Here is a 16,195-nt window from a genome sequence, read left to right as displayed (position 1 = left end):
GTACTTTTAAATAGTATATTCATATTGAAATGAACCCGAATAACGGTACTTTGCAAATCAAGCTGTACACATAAAACATAATGATTATTAGTCGAATAAATTCACTACTTTATATGCGTTATGATCAACTATTTCACAGATAGGGTTATGCTATGGCCTCAAAGTCTATCTGGTATTACTTGTTGGTCCTGTGGATATACGGCTGTAGAGTCATCAGAAAATCATGACTAGTGTCATTGCCGCCCTGGCTGTGATACAGCTGATACTTGAGTGATGCAGCTAATACCTGAGTGTTACAGCTGTGATACAGCTGCATATCCACAGGTTCCCCGACCTTTGTGAGTGAAAAGTTGTCACACACCGGCACAAGAAAGCTTTGTAAAACGACTGTAAACCAGCTCGGTTTTTCGCTCAAAAACATTGTATAGTATTGATGAGTATGTTATCAATACTTATTTTGTACCAAAACGCGGAAACACCATAAAGCGAAAACGCACGGCGTTAAATAACGTAACCAACTCCAAAACAGCCACCTGCGCCTATGAAGCTCGATTCGGCTCTGGCCAACCATAGGCCAAGATGGCGGCGCCCGAGAGCAAAAATGAAAATCGTCCATTGTCGGGAAGTGGAGATCAGAATTCAATTGTACATGTAATCCCGCTGTTCTTATCGCATATGACAACAGTTCAATTCTTTCCTTTACAAACTGGTTTCGAACGTATATATTACTTAATATTGACTCAAATCCATAGCTTTAAACTGCAATGTTACAATTTGTGCACATTTTACGATTTCCGATGAATGGCATTGGTATCGGTATTATGGGTGATGTGGCTTGGATACTTGTATATTTTCCCCCGCAAAAGCCAACGGAAATGATCGTCCTTATATGCAGGGTTGTAACTAAGTTACAAGTTTCTGAATCAAACGTCAATGTCACTTTCATTGTTTTGACTCAAGTCAAGTCGAGTCATTTTCAATTCACCCCCGAGTCATGTCCGAGTCCAAGTCATTGTGTTCACTGTCAGATTTCAGTTCAATCCGTTTTAACCCATTTTTTAAAAACACTGCTCGAGTGATATAGAATGGCCCGCATCCATAATAGTCATTTTCGTCAGTCTTAACAGTTTCTGGCCATATTTTTCGAGTTGCACGCCTGATAGACGAATACCAATAATTTGGCAACCATACTGTCATTCGAAGTAATAATGAAAGGTGTGTCTTTGCCGTCCTCGTATCGAGTCATATCATGACTTGGTCGAGTCTAAAACAAAAGCTGACTCAAGTCGAGTCGAGTCATTTTACGCAATTAAAAAAGGACTCGGGACAAGTCGAATCATCAGAAAATCGTAACTCAAGTCGCACTCGAGTGTACCAAAGTATACCAAAGTCACGGCTTTCGCTGATCAGATGACGAGGAGGAGCCGATATTGATACACCTGTAACACTTGGGAAGGGAATGAAGAGTCGACCTTGATTTGCCTCGAACCCGCAACTTTATGTGTTCGTACTGCGCGTTTCAGATTCCAAGATTCCAATATTTCGCGGCGTATATCGGACCCGGTGGTGGGAAATGATAGTTTTTGATCTCATACGTTTTCGATTATTTAAATTTCAAATCACTGTCGGTGGTGTCGTTACTGGTACTGACGACAGGTCGAAGGCTGACGCTATAGCCTTGCACTTTTCGTCGGTTAGCAGTGATAGCAATTACATGTCGGCATTCCGAACAAGGAAGGAAGCGGTTGAGGATCAAATAACCTTCCGAATCACCAGTCTCTCAGCACCTAACAATGATATCATTAGCAGTCCTTTTTCCATAGCCGAACTGAAATCAGCTATTTCGTCTCGAGGAAACACCAGCCCGGGCTTGGATAATATCGCTTACGCCATGTTGAAGCACTTGTCTGACAAGTCTCGAACATATGTCCTCCATTTAATCAACTCTTCATGGAGCAATGGCCTTCTTCCCGACTCCTGGAAACATTCTGTTGTTGTCCCCATATTGAAAGGTGAGACAGAACCGGCTGCGGCGAAATCCTATCGTCCCATTTCGCTGACCAGTCATTTATGTAAATTAATGGAGGTTATGGTAACGAGGCGCTTGAGATGGCACTTGGAATCGAACTCCCTTCTCAACTCCGCTCAGTCAGGATTTTGTCATGGGCGTAGCACCGTGGATAACATCATGCAACTTCACGATACCGTGTACAAAGCGGTAAACAATCGGTATTCCGTGATTGCAGTCTTTTTGGACATCCAATCCGCGTATGATATGGTATGGCGCAACGGTCTTTTGTTCAAATCAACAGAGCTTGGAATAAAAATCCAAACGTTGAATTGGATGAGGAATTTTCTGTCACACCGATCTTTTCAAGCTCGAGTTGGTGGTTCTCTATTCCACGTTCATTTTTTAAAAAATGGCCTGGCGCAGGGTAGTGTCATCAGTCCTCTGCTCTTTGCAATCATGATGGCGACCTTCCCCTGTTGGTCAACACGTCCCATGCACTCTTTGCCGACGACCTCTTACTTTGGGATTGCGGTTTCTCCATCCCACACCTACTTCTGTCCATGCAGCGCTCCCTAGACTCCATACAAGAATGGTGTGACAAGTGGGGTATGCTCTTGTCTAAATCCAAAACCGTCGCAATGTTATTCACACATAAAAGGAAAATTCCTTCTCTTGCTCTCAAAGTGGATGCTGGTTCAAATATCTCGGTGTCGTTTTTAACAAGAGGCTATCCTACAAAGCACATATCGAATACATCTCCTCTAAATGTAGTAAAAGACTAAATCTGTTTGAGAGCTCTCACTGGGACAAGTTGGGGAGCCAGTAAGAAGAGTCTCCTGAGTGTTGACCGTTTCCTCGTTCGCTCCATCATCGAGTACGGAATGCCGGCGTACTTCTTTGCCCCGGCGACACATCTGAAGAACATCTAGGTTATCCAGAGTAAAGCTTTACGGATCTGTACAAATGCCATGCGTAGCACCCCGATTTGTGTGATTCAAGCCGAATGTCGGGAAATGCCTCTACATCTGTGGCACAAGTTTATTTCAATGAATTACCGGTGTCACCTGATGAACCAGGACCCGAGAAACTCGTTCATCAGTCAAATTATTGAAGATTCCTGGCATGACATTCACAGTCTCACAAATCCAACCTTTCACACATTCAACACGTGTACTAAATCACCGCTATTCAATGACTTCATATTATACAGGTACCGGCTTTCCTCGTCTCCTCCCTGGTTGTTCCCTCAACCAAGAGTAGATTTATCTCTCCTCTCGGCGAATACTTTACGCGGCGTTTTGGAGCCTACAACCAGACTTGGTTAAGTCACGTTGCCGACCACTACGATGCACCTACGCTGATATACACGGACAGGTCTAAATCTCTTGTTGGAAGGGAAGCGGCGGTTCGCATACCTTCACTTGACGTTTCAGTTGCCCAGGCTTGTTCAGTCGAGCATTCTGTTTTCTCGACTGAAATGATAGCGATCGACCTAGCAATGAGTTGGATTACCAGAAATCGCAGCTCGTCAACCGGATATCTGATCATGTGAGATTGTTCTAGTGCCCTGGCTTGCATTCGCAACTTTAAAATGTATCCGCGCCATAATCTGGTTTATGAAATGTTATTCTCCCTGTCTCGATTGAGTGAATTAGACGTCAAGGTGTCATTCCTTTGGATACCCTGCCATGTGGGCATTCACGGCAATGAAGAAGCTGGCAGATTGGCAAAGAATGTCTCCACCACCACACCAAGTTCCGAAGACATACCGACGCTCTCCGAACAAGAAGCCCGGCACATCATACGTCGCCACTGCATGGCATTGTGGGACCAATAATACCAGAGATCTGAAAACGGTCTTCGTTACAAGTCCCTCTACAGTTCTGTTCTTGATCCTTCCCCTGGTTATGGATATCGCCTTTATGATGATGTAATCCTTCGATTGCAATCAGGTCATTGTCGATTAAACGGCCATTTGTTTAAACTTGGAACGGTAGACTCTCCTGCGTGTTGTTACTGCCGCTACCCCGAAACTGTGGATCATTTCTTAATTAGTCGCCCTAAATATGACTTTCATCGTTCATTTCTTATTGATAAATGTGTTCAATTAAAAGTTAATTTCCGTATTGATGATTTGCTCACTGATTCTCGTATAATCCCGTATGTCGTTGAATTTGTGTGATCGTGCAACCGCTATTTATAACCGTAGTCTGTAACATATTTCTGTTATTCTATTCTGTTATGTTCGTACGTGCATCAATTTGTGTTATTCTGTAATCACCATCTCAACTGATTGATTCTACTTCATTGTGCTATTGATAATTATTTCTGTTATCTCCTTTATTTGTGTACTATGCTCAATGACCGTGGTGCAAAAGGCCGTTAGGCGATAAGCGCCAAGCGCCAATGTTTTTGTTAAATAAACAACACAAACTTTCGCGGGCTATACATAACATAGCTTCACGGTCACGAGTTTAACACATCGGACTTGTATGAACATCAGATTGAAATGAGTGGGAACATTGTCTATGTAAATTTGCTCTGTTGACATCTTTCTTTTGCTGATATAAAACGACCATTGAAATCTATGCTTGTGGCAAACCGCGTGACAGTCTCCCGACCAACGCATTTATCTAGAATCCGGTCATGTGTATCTCGTTGACGAATATTAGGACAGCCCAGTAAAAGCGCCGTGGTGACATGACTCACGATATGGTACGATCCAGGCTAGTAACGCTGCGATTTAACATTCTGAGAGTCCGTTGAAGGCTTATTGCAGTGACAGGATACGATGCAGTGTTCCGTTGATCAATGCAACAGTAAATTAGTAGTTCATATTTAAACCTTTCAGTAGCATAATTTTCACGAGACAGTCTGCGATGACGACTACTACAACAACGATCATTTACACATTCACCGCGTTGTTTATCATCGCTAGAGGTAAGCACGCACTTTTCATGTGTCTTACTGGAACATTTCGGGCAAAACAACTAGGGCCATACATTTACGCCGACGTATTCGAAGCAGAAAAAAACATAGTACGTGCAGTACGTTTACATCGCTTCTATAACAGCGACTGCAATTTAGTTCCTTTTGTATAGTCCTCTGCTTGTGATGGAGGCATATAAAATAATATCTGAACGTTCATAACAAAAATGTCGAACAAATTACGTCGTTAAACGTATGGTATGAATTAGTACCGAAGATTACCAGCACAGAAATAGTTATTGAGGACAACACTTGTGTCCGCGAACGCTATGATAGCGAACGCGTCATGTCTTATGTCAATTTAACCCCCATAAACTAAAACAATATCTGTCGTGTAAACAAGCACCTATCATACATGTAATTGCACTATTCTTCACTAGAAAGATATTTCGGTCTGTCTATTTTTTCGACCGACCATGAATTCGTGTGAAATATGTCTCATTTGTAGTATTATGGCTTTCCCGCAGAAGCATTTCGTTCATTTCTTATTACATCAGCTGAATGATGTTTGCGTTTCACTTAAACGTAGCCTACAAATATTTCATGCAAATCACATAAAATTTCTATCATATACTACAGGACAAGCTGATGCATCCGAAGAATGCCATATAATAGTAAGTGCTGTATATGTACACATTATATGCTATATATATGTGTCTATATAAAGCAAAGGTCATCATCTCGCGGCACGTGACGTCTTTCTCTGTGATTTATTGATTTTCACACACGCTCATATTCATCACCTGTATTTTGTCAATTTCCGCACTAGGTATCATACCTCCAATGGACAACATATTATAGTCAACTAACTCAGTTCTTACGTTTACCTTATGTGTTCAACTGTTCAGCATTGCACGAATCATCCTGGTATAAAATGACGTATGAAGTCGGAACAGCATGAATACCGAAAACAACACGGTGTATTACAACTTTAATTGAACTAGCCAGTGACGTGTGGTGTATGACGGCTAAATTTGAGTTGACGCTTGTGTAGTTGCCTAGGCTATTTTACAAAGGACGCTACATTTGTTTTCGGTGAGCAAAGATTGTCTGACTTTCAAACCGAGACTTCGATTCACTAGGGTGGCATTTAAAACAAAAATCAATTCGAAACAAACATGTTTATAACAAGACCCTTGATTAAAGCATGATTTTTATTTCTTTAAAGCCACGACGTCACGAATATTCAATTGTTACGTCCTAATGGATTAACATTGAACAATTTAAAATATATAAGGTACATATAGCTCCTTTGACGAAATATCTTCGTACTATAGCTGCTGAACCGACTATTTTGAGAGTTCCGACACATCCCATATCGTATACGTCGGCTTTAGCGAGTGGTAATCGTCCGTAGGCCCATACAACATGTTTTTTGAAAGTATTTACTGAATTATGGCATGATTTTAAAACTTAAAAAACACAATTTCTTTTTATTAAAAGCCCTTTGTTTAAAACACTGTTTAAAACATGTTTTAAACAAAGTGTTTTAAACAACCACTTGTTTTAAATACAACCCTAGATATCACCAAATATGCCCTACTTTGTCTCAGATTTTCCAACACTATCGTAATGCTGCGGCGCGCGTATTCAACCAAACTAGGAAATTGGCCGGTACCCACTTTCGACTTGGTCGCCCCTGCTAGTCTGTCTATTATTTAATTCGCGATACTTTCATTTGAGCGTGATCAGTGAGCACCTCTAATATTCACTGTAAGATGTGTGTACTTAACTCTGTACTTTTCTCTGCACCAACAATGTCATATGCATATTTACAGTATTTGTTTCTTCCTTTCGACAGGATATCACCCGTGAGTCAACATTTTCAATGGTTCGGATACCATATGATCGATGGATATTACTAAATGGAAATTGCGAATGCGTGAGCACTGGGCAGTGAATTGCAAGCAATCTCAAAGGCCCGAGCGCTATGTTCAAAATAGTATACTATAGCCGTAGTCGAGAGCGTACCGTACAGCTCCGACGCAATGGTCTGTTACATCTGAATTTATCAAAGTGGTTCGATGACATAAGTTTTCACGATACTATACACATCGTGATACAACAACTGATAATTTTATGATGAAAATATGATTCAATGAGTAATTTAACTCTTATTCCAATTGGGATGGTGTTGTGATTGGAATAATAATATTCCGGCAACGCCTAAATGTAACGAATTTATCGTGTATCGATGTAATTTATGCAAGCCTATATTTCGGAAAATTGCACCAGAAGTCCATCCCATGGCTTCTTCGACATACTGACTACAATTTGTCTATAAACGAGCTGGAAGTTTTGCTTTGCTTTCCTTTCCAGAAAAGGAAGGTCAACGAAGTTTAGAAGAAATCATCCGGGACCAAAACGATAAGATAGTTTCAATCACCACAACTGTATATAGTGGAGATGGGAAGAGTTTTTCAAATCCAATGACCTCCACTACAACCGCAACCGAAATGAAAACGACAGCTTTCCCGCTTGAGGGAAGTGGTAGGTTCATTAGAGAATACGTATTAATTTGAAGTCAGGAGAATATTCGTCTATTTGTTTCAACTTGATGAGCTATAGGACCCAATATGATATCATACATAAAGTCAAACTACCAAACGACGCGCGACCCTGACACGTTCAGGACCCTAGCTAAAGACTCTGATGTGGAGAGAAAATCCCGCTTTACGTTTTGGTGATAACAATGTTTAAATTTAGAAACGACTGCTTACGTGGAGCATACCGTGACTGAGACCAAAGCCGAACTTGCAACTTTCAAGTCCGGAGGTAATTGTTTGTACATGGTACTCAAATTATTTTATAATCCATCATGATGTATAATAGCCTACATATGGTTTCTTGCAATTCCGTTTTCATAGGCAACTTGGTGATATCGGAATCATAATTTTTCATTTCAATTCAAATAGAAAAAGTTATGGGTGATATATTTCTGTTTCCAATCCGTCGAGTTGTTTGAATGCTGTCATCGGCATGGGAATAATCGCAATTTCTATGTTCGTGTTTATAACATACCTTCGCTGAGATGCCTGCAATGAAAATGAAGCGTTGAAGAACTGATACCATTGCCGGTTATTATTCGATGTAGGATAATTTCATTTCGTTTTTTACATTGCATATAATTTAGGAATCGTAGAATAATTTTAACATTTGACTCGTCCTCCTGATAAATCGAAAAAAAGCTTAAACCCCATTTTCGAATAGCATGGTTGTTGTTCATAAACTAGGGTTACCATCTGTAGGAGGATTTGTCCTCCTTTTTAGGAAATTTGAAATGCCCTCCTTTTTGGCTATTCCCCCTTCTTTACAGCTTTTACAGCTAAGCTAAATGAACACGGTCAACTGAAAATCGACGTATATGATGCAAAATAGGTGATGCGGACGTTCAAGCGAGTCGCTCGGAAGTCGAATCAGAGTGATGACCTTTTTCTTCAGTCAACAGCACTAAGTTAACGTAAAATGCTGGTAACTCGTGAGTCGAGTCAAAGGGATGACCTTTTCTTTCAATTATTTAGTCATTTTCCAAAACAGGCCATTTTAAATTTCGGTGAACCAGCTTTTATGAATTGTTAAAAGTGTCCTCGTTCCGGATCCAAAATATGCTGACCCTATCATAGTCCATACCAGCACTGGATTACTCAGTATATTGTAGAACATTATGTATAGCCACGACATAATCGCCGAGATGCGTAACCGATTCGATAGATCTGAATTCCGCTAATAGACCGGATGGCTAAAGAACTAATATTGCGCTACGCATTTACAACAACAAATTACAAAAGTAAATTACAAACATTGCCATTAACATTCCCGATGTTTGGTTATACTACCGCCGAAGAATTTGAGAATTGAATAGCAAAGTAAATAATATCAGTTGAAAATGTTCCCAGAGCCTGTAGTTATTTGGAGGAACTGAATAGTCCGTGCGAACTTACTAACAGTCCCTCAAGCCAGCGCACATAATAAATAGCATATTAGGATACCCACACCTGACCGACGTAGTCATAAACTGTCATAATACAATACCTTTACTTCAAGACTCCTTTTTGCCGTATAATCGGCCTAAATTCCGTGCACTCTTTTGCTCCCCCTATCGAGTTTAAAAATAAGGTATGAACACACGTGACGTCGCACTGGCAATGCTTTGACTATCGATTGTAGGCAGGGGTGGATTTTCTTCCATATCATACCTCAGGATTTGGTAAGCTGATTACTAAATGATAAGACTCAGACCTGCCGTGACGATATAGCGTAGTGATATAGCCTAATTCACAGCTACAACACCAATGGGTTGTACGTTCGAGTATGACCGAGGTCGACTCCGGAATTCCTGCCTAAGTGTTGGAGACTCCTCCACGCTATCTCATCCGCGTAAACGGTGTCTTACAAAAAGCCTAGAAGTGGGCCGTGCTGCAAGTCGGCAGTTATGGAATCAAAATATAAGGAATATCGGTCTGGTGGAAATTACCATTGTAGTCGACAAACACCGCAAACACCTACAACAACAACAACCAAGACTTGCTCACGGCCAATGTTGGAAGCTGATTAAGTTTAACATCTTCGCAATCCCCAGAAAAGAGCAAACGACCACATTCAATTTATTGTTTATTGTAGTTATATTCACGCGCAGTTAAAAGAAAAATTTCAAGTAGCATAAATCTTCCACAAAATAGATAGTGTTCATGTTGATTTACGAAAAACATTTCAGCTCCCTTCAATCCTCCAAAATTCCGGACATTTAGGCTTATTGCAGCATTTCCTCCCGGACGCAGTTTAAGCAGTGATATTCCCTAACTGTCATTGAAATTCCTGATGTGTGGTAACCCTAGTGTAAGCGGTGTCTTATAATAGCCTAGAAGTGGGTCGTGCTACAAGTCGGCTGCTACAGAATCAAATATAAGGATTATATCGACCTGGTGTAAATGACCACAGTCGTCGACAAACGCCATGAATACCACAAACAACAACAGCATAGTGATTTCTTCTCTTGTATTTCAGTATGTAATTCATCGCACTTCATTTTCCCAAGGAAGCAACACAGGGATTACGTTCAATACATCGGTATCGTACCGGAATTGCAGAATGTTACGCTATGCTTCTGGTTGCGACCAGAAGAAATGCATAATTCAGAAATACGAGCCGTTATAAGCTACTGTGCGCGGGAATCAAAGGATTGCGAAACTCTTCAAATAGATTTCCGTCAGTACCGAATCAACGTTCTCATCACTGAAGGATCAACATCTTCAGTACATGCGTCCACTTCACTCGAAATCAGACAATGGACGTATGCATGCATTGTTATGTCAGAAAAAGCATTGCAGTACTTTATCAACGGCTCGTTAAGTTCTACAGGGACGAGGCAGATCAGCAAACCTATTGCCGGAGGTGGAACATTGATTTTAGGGAATTTGCAAGAACCAAAAATAAGTGGATCTGCTATTAATGGCGATCATGGATTCGTCGGCGAAATGAAAGATATTCAACTCTGGAACAAAGCACTTAATGAACAAGAAATTGATGATTTATTTAAATCAGGCGGGTGCAGTTGCGAGGGCGATTCTATTATAAATTTTAATGAGCGAAATTCGTTGATCAGAGGAAGTGTGTCAGCTCTTTGGAATGTCACATGCCACACGACGATCAAATGAATGGAAGCAAGCGGTGAATGTACTGTACGTGTACGGTCAACACGTATAGTCCTCTAATACCGGACGTATGGTAATTTCAAGAGACTCAGATTGTCACGAAATCTGCATTTTTCCAGCAGCAAGAGTCTCACTTTCTAATTCCTACGAAATCAATAAATCTATATGTACGCAACAGTGCAATTATATTATGAATTTCGTAAGAAATCTATCTGAATCTCAAGTTCTATGTTAAATTTCTATACTGGAATATGTCAAGTGGGAATGCAGAAATGAATAAACACATGTCAAGTAAACGACTGTACTGCTATGTAATCTTCTGTTTTCATTCGTGATTTATAATTGCGAAATGTGAGATCGATCAGTTTCTGACATAGCAGACAGGAGATCTGATCTCCAATGAGTACTCCTAGTCGTTCCGGCCTCTTCCTACCATTGGTTGTATTACAGTCTTGTGATGTTTTGAAAAGATGAAATTTTATGAATAAACTTGAACTTGGACTTGAGGTCACGAAATAACATTTTGTAACCATGTCATTATACTTTACCAACGGTTCGCCCGAATATGTTTAATTTTTGTTTACGGGCCCTACATTTTCAGAGACACCTCACTGAGCTCTACCGGTAAATCTGATTGCGTGGACAGAGAGAGGATAAAAATTTGATAGCAGTATATATGTATTTTCCCGATGAAATTGGCAGATTGAATCATAAATTCGTTAATTTTTTCGCGCTTAGCGCGTTGATTTGCGCCATCCAAACAGTATACCAACTGTCGGTGGAAAATCGGAGAGACGGATGGGGGGTCGCAGAGAAGATCTAATCAGCGCACAAAAGGGTCGAAGTGATGACTTAGTTTAGTCGTTACGCATTGCTGTTCAAGGGACCGCGCAGTCAGTTGGTGAATGCTCGCAGACTCGTGAAAAATTCGAGAGAAAATTGAGCTACCAAACCTTTTTTAGTTTGCGACCCACTTTTCATCCAAATTTCATTACGCGACCCACCAGACGACCTTTAGCGACTAACTTTTAAACCACTCACTGCTAGTGGGCGCCAGTTTTTATATTTTCAGTGCGTTACAGTTATTTGATTACGTCTCGTGTGAATATTTCCCCGAATTCATGATGGCACTCGGTCAATGATATTGGCAATAGCATATACTAACATGAGATTTTAGCGACAGCAATATTTGGAGATAGCCATTCAGGCGCCCACAGCCTATGGACAATTCGGAATATCAATGCCGAAGGTTTCGATCTTTTTCTTTAGTTATTTTCTGACTTTCACGGAGTCGCATGTTTGTTAAAACTTCTTTTGTCTTAGTATCTCGTGGCGCGGTAAGGCCGACACCTGAAGGCCTATTTCTATATATTATGCGTATTAATTTATTGGGGACATGGGCACCACTTTAAAACCAAGACATCTAGCGATGTCAAATCGCGCACGACGAGAAGAAAATTTGAAAAAACTTCAATATCTCTCCAAACAAATACTGCATCATTCATGTTGATTCAATAAATAATTTTGTCCCCTCTTTGAAATCGATGCATTGAGTGGACGTTGGGGTGTGGCAGTTCAGTTCCGCATGTGACAGATGATTACACACCTTAAAGATTTGTCTAAGCTCATCGCCATCCGATTTGCTTAAGCGGTGTTTCGAAAAGTTTGGAAGTGGACCATGATCCAAGCCGTCGGATGCGGAATCATAATAAAGAATATCGGACGGTAAATGACTATTGTAGTAGAAAACACCGTGAATATCACAAACAAACAACATAGGAGAAAGCGCATATCCAATCAGCAATTCGTCTATCTATTACGTCGAACACAAAGGGGTTACGAGTAGAGCCCGACCGATTATCGGCTCGCCGATAATATCGAGTCGATATCACGCTTGGATAGAAATATCGGTATCGGCCATTGAATGTAAAAAAATATCGGCCATTTTCGTGACGTCACAACATGGTGGCAGGGAGTCAAGAGAAGTCGATGAAAGACGTGAGGACGGTCAATTATAAAAATAAATGGCCAAGCTGCATATAGTGCATACTGCATACAGGGCAGTAGGCGTGTCTATCTGAATATTATAGATAACTAACCACCGTTATGCCCCACTGACTTCGTGGGAATCCCTCTGCAGTAATCGATCACCAAAGACAGAGAGCAGCTGGATGGATAGTTGTCTGCAGAAGATTTCAATCAGTAAGAGAAATGAGAACTTCAATCATGCTGGACTGACCCTCGTAAGGATAGAGAAAAGCGTCGCGTCGAAACATTTCCCGGTTCGGTACCAACAGAGCTAATTATACCAGTAATGTATGAAGTCGTCTGACTGAGGCCTGCGGCTGCGGGGCCACCATGATAGGAAATTTGCGAGCATAGAGGGCAAGAAAATCAAGCAAACGTGGAGTAAAGCCAGTAATTGATACGAAATTTTTTTATTCCATGATGACATTGGCCAATTCTGACAAAAGAGTGTAAAATATTGATCAATTGATTGTTGAAATGCTGGTCAAAGGCCCATGGGGGATGGGTGGAGCAGTTGCAGACGTGGACAATTTGAGTTGTTTTGCACATTCTCATCAGCTATTTGTTACTGATGTGCTGAAGGCTCCAGGTGCATTGTCAGAAGAATATCAATATCAATATTTGGTTAAGCCATTGAAGGAAAGATCCCCTGCAAGGGAGCGGTGGAACCGAAATGAAGAAAGATTCCCTGCTGTGCCACTAACTATGCTACCAAGTGAAAGACTGCTCACTGTGTTTAGTACTATATACATCATGTATGGAAGACCACAGAAGCTCACTCCTTGGAGAAAGGGCCGAGAAATTCTGCTTCGTGAACTGTAATCTGCAACTGCTGGATTGGTGCTTTTGATACATTTTTATAGTTCCTTGATCATTTATTTCATGTTCAAGCATATCAATGGCTGTAAAGTTGTTGAAAGAAATGCTCTGAGGTGTTAAATATGGGCCTTGAGCTAGATTCCATATCTTTTGGATATCGGCTGAATATATCGGGGTTATCGGTGGAGGTACTGGATATCGGTCTTATCGGTATCGGCTCAGAAATCCAATATCGGTCGGGCTCTAGTTACGAGTAGCTTGCGTTGCGGCAATTTTTAGCTGATTGTAACGACAAATCATGCTTGATTGGTGTATTTCCCGATCAACGTTCGCAAACCGTTTGGAGGAAAGAATGACTTTCAATCTCTCTCATATACAATAACGCGCTGTCGGATTTCACACTTCAATCAACATGACTGTGTCGAAGATCTGGCTCACGAATTATTGTGAGCACGCCAACGTGACTCGTGGCGCGTGTGGACGCAAAACAATTTATTTTGAAGGAGCAGAATGTGCATTTACCTTTCTGATCTTTAGAATTTAAAGTGTTTGAAATAGTTGGGAAATTCAATACGAAATTGTAACATTTGGAACAGTGGCTCCTAGCTAGGGCGATATCACTCCCAGCGGGAGATTTTCTGAAACAATGGGACGCAAATACCAAAGGGGGCGAAGGAAGGCGTAAATTTTAGATCGTCCAGCGAGATATATTTGTTTAACAATGTCAGCAAAATGCACGTGAAGACGGTTTATTTTGCATATGACGCGAAAAAAGGTCAACTCAAAGGAAAGCAGACGAGGTAATGGGTTTTCCGAGCACCTACCACCTCGAGAAAAAAATGTCCATTTCTTAGTAAATTCACCAGCAATCAGATTTATAGAATTACCAAATTATACGCCCTTCCTTTCGCATCCGTAAAAATGGGTGGCGAATATTTGTTTCGAGATTGATAAGGGAGCGATGAGTCGAAAAAGGTTGGGAACCACTGGTACAGATGATCACACAACACTGGAACTACTTTGATCAAATCCTAGGGAGAAGTGAGAGCTATTCTACTTTGATAAAGTATTAGTGGACTTCATTGGAAAATGAAATAATAAGTGCGTTAAAAGTGTAATATTTCATATGGAAGAAACATACCGCATACAAGAATAGAAGGCCGGGTTAGTTTGGGCTTATGCAAAAAATACAAAAAAAAACTTATTTTTGGCATTTTTCCGATTCCATTTTTGTCATCGCCATGAATTCATATTTCAGGCCTCGAATTAACCATGTGAAACGCTTCGTTTTGGTCTTTCTCATGAAACAGAAATCACTGAACATGCAGTGTCCACACTGTGCCATCAAACAGCAAGACTTAAATCCGAATTGAAAACGATGTTGCAGACCAAATTTATCCGATACAAAACCGAGTGCTTCAGCAATATTCTTAATAGTCGATTCACTCTGCGAGCAAAATTACCGCCATGCACACAGGTCCAATACCAATGCTAACGATTCAAAAGGGTTTCTGACACATTTGGATCACAGTCGTCATGACGCAACCAATTGTAACAAATCATGAGTAACTTTAATAACATTAATATTAATCAATATTTATAATATTAAAAATTATCCACCCGACAAGGAAAAACTAGGAAAGGAACGAATGTATATATGTGTGTATGGTACGTATAGATCTGCATGGAGGCCTTTTGCACCATGTCTGTGCATGGATGAAAATATGTCCCTATTGGAAAACGTGACACAATCAATGAGTTATTGAACAATGAACATGCAGACAGTTTTCAATTGCTAGTTAAACGAGAATGGAATTCGGTAAAATGCACATTGAGGTAAATGCAGTCTGGGCCGTGCCTGGCGCCTACATGGTGTAATAAAATGCATGAGCACTCACAACAGAAAAATACTTAGTTATCGCGCTGAATTTTAAAATCTGCGCCCGCCATCACAGATTCCGATACATCCTGATCAGTAATTTGGCGTGCAGAGATAATATACTTTCTAGCCGCTGGATATCATCTATTTCCTAATTGCTGGATAGATCAATCCACAGATTGGCAGTAAATACAGATTTATTCACTAGAGTTCTTGGCCTTTTCATTTACCTTCCATGGACCCCTTTGATCGAATTCTCCTTTACACACTTGTTTTTTCGCTTTATACAAATCCCAGCCAATTCTTGTTGACATTCTTCTCAAAATCTTTCATAAATATCCATATTTTCAAAAAGTATTATTTGTGGCATTTTTTTTTCAAATTTAGCGGTTTTGGCATTTGGGTCCCGAAATGCGGCAAAAATAGCACGCGCTGAAGAATAGCAAAGCCTAGAATCAGCCACATCAAATAATCGTTGCCAATTCATACCCACAAAATCAGAAAATTGACCGGTTCTATCTATATAATGTTATCATGGATACGATAAGTCATGGATATTTATATTCTATAACGTAATGTACTTTGATTGCATTTGAAGTAGGGGGTCATCAGCACCCGTCCCGCGATATGATTTCAGTTTCAAAATTTTGTTGTAGTACAAAAAGTTATTGCCCTGTGCCCAACATCACTGCACCTCACAGGCTGAAACGGCTTCGGCGATGGCAACAGCATTCCATCGAGAAAGAATCAGCTGATATGAATACGGATATGGCCTTGACGTGCAATGGCACAGATACTGACAAGACCGAAATACTTGTA

The 16,195-nt window shown here is 40.6% G+C and overlaps 1 protein-coding gene across 1 annotated transcript; it reads left to right on the top strand.

The window, feature by feature from the left end:
• The first annotated feature begins 4,505 nt into the window (after positions 1–4,505).
• On the top strand, positions 4,506–11,156 carry LOC145432783 (jeltraxin-like). Its single transcript, XM_080309599.1, has 5 exons — positions 4,506–4,951; positions 5,579–5,628; positions 7,324–7,489; positions 7,706–7,774; positions 10,004–11,156. Exons 1-5 carry the CDS (start codon positions 4,891–4,893, stop codon positions 10,651–10,653), a joined length of 996 nt encoding a protein of 331 aa, XP_080165725.1. The 5' UTR covers positions 4,506–4,890; the 3' UTR covers positions 10,654–11,156.
• Positions 11,157–16,195: the final 5,039 nt, after the last annotated feature.

The sequence above is a fragment of the Botryllus schlosseri genome, unplaced genomic scaffold (genome assembly GCF_051294905.1).
Source record: "Botryllus schlosseri isolate E-star unplaced genomic scaffold, Bs_hap1 Bs161a, whole genome shotgun sequence".
NCBI lineage: Eukaryota > Metazoa > Chordata > Ascidiacea > Stolidobranchia > Styelidae > Botryllus > Botryllus schlosseri.
This window is presented reverse-complemented; position numbering and strand designations above follow the sequence as displayed.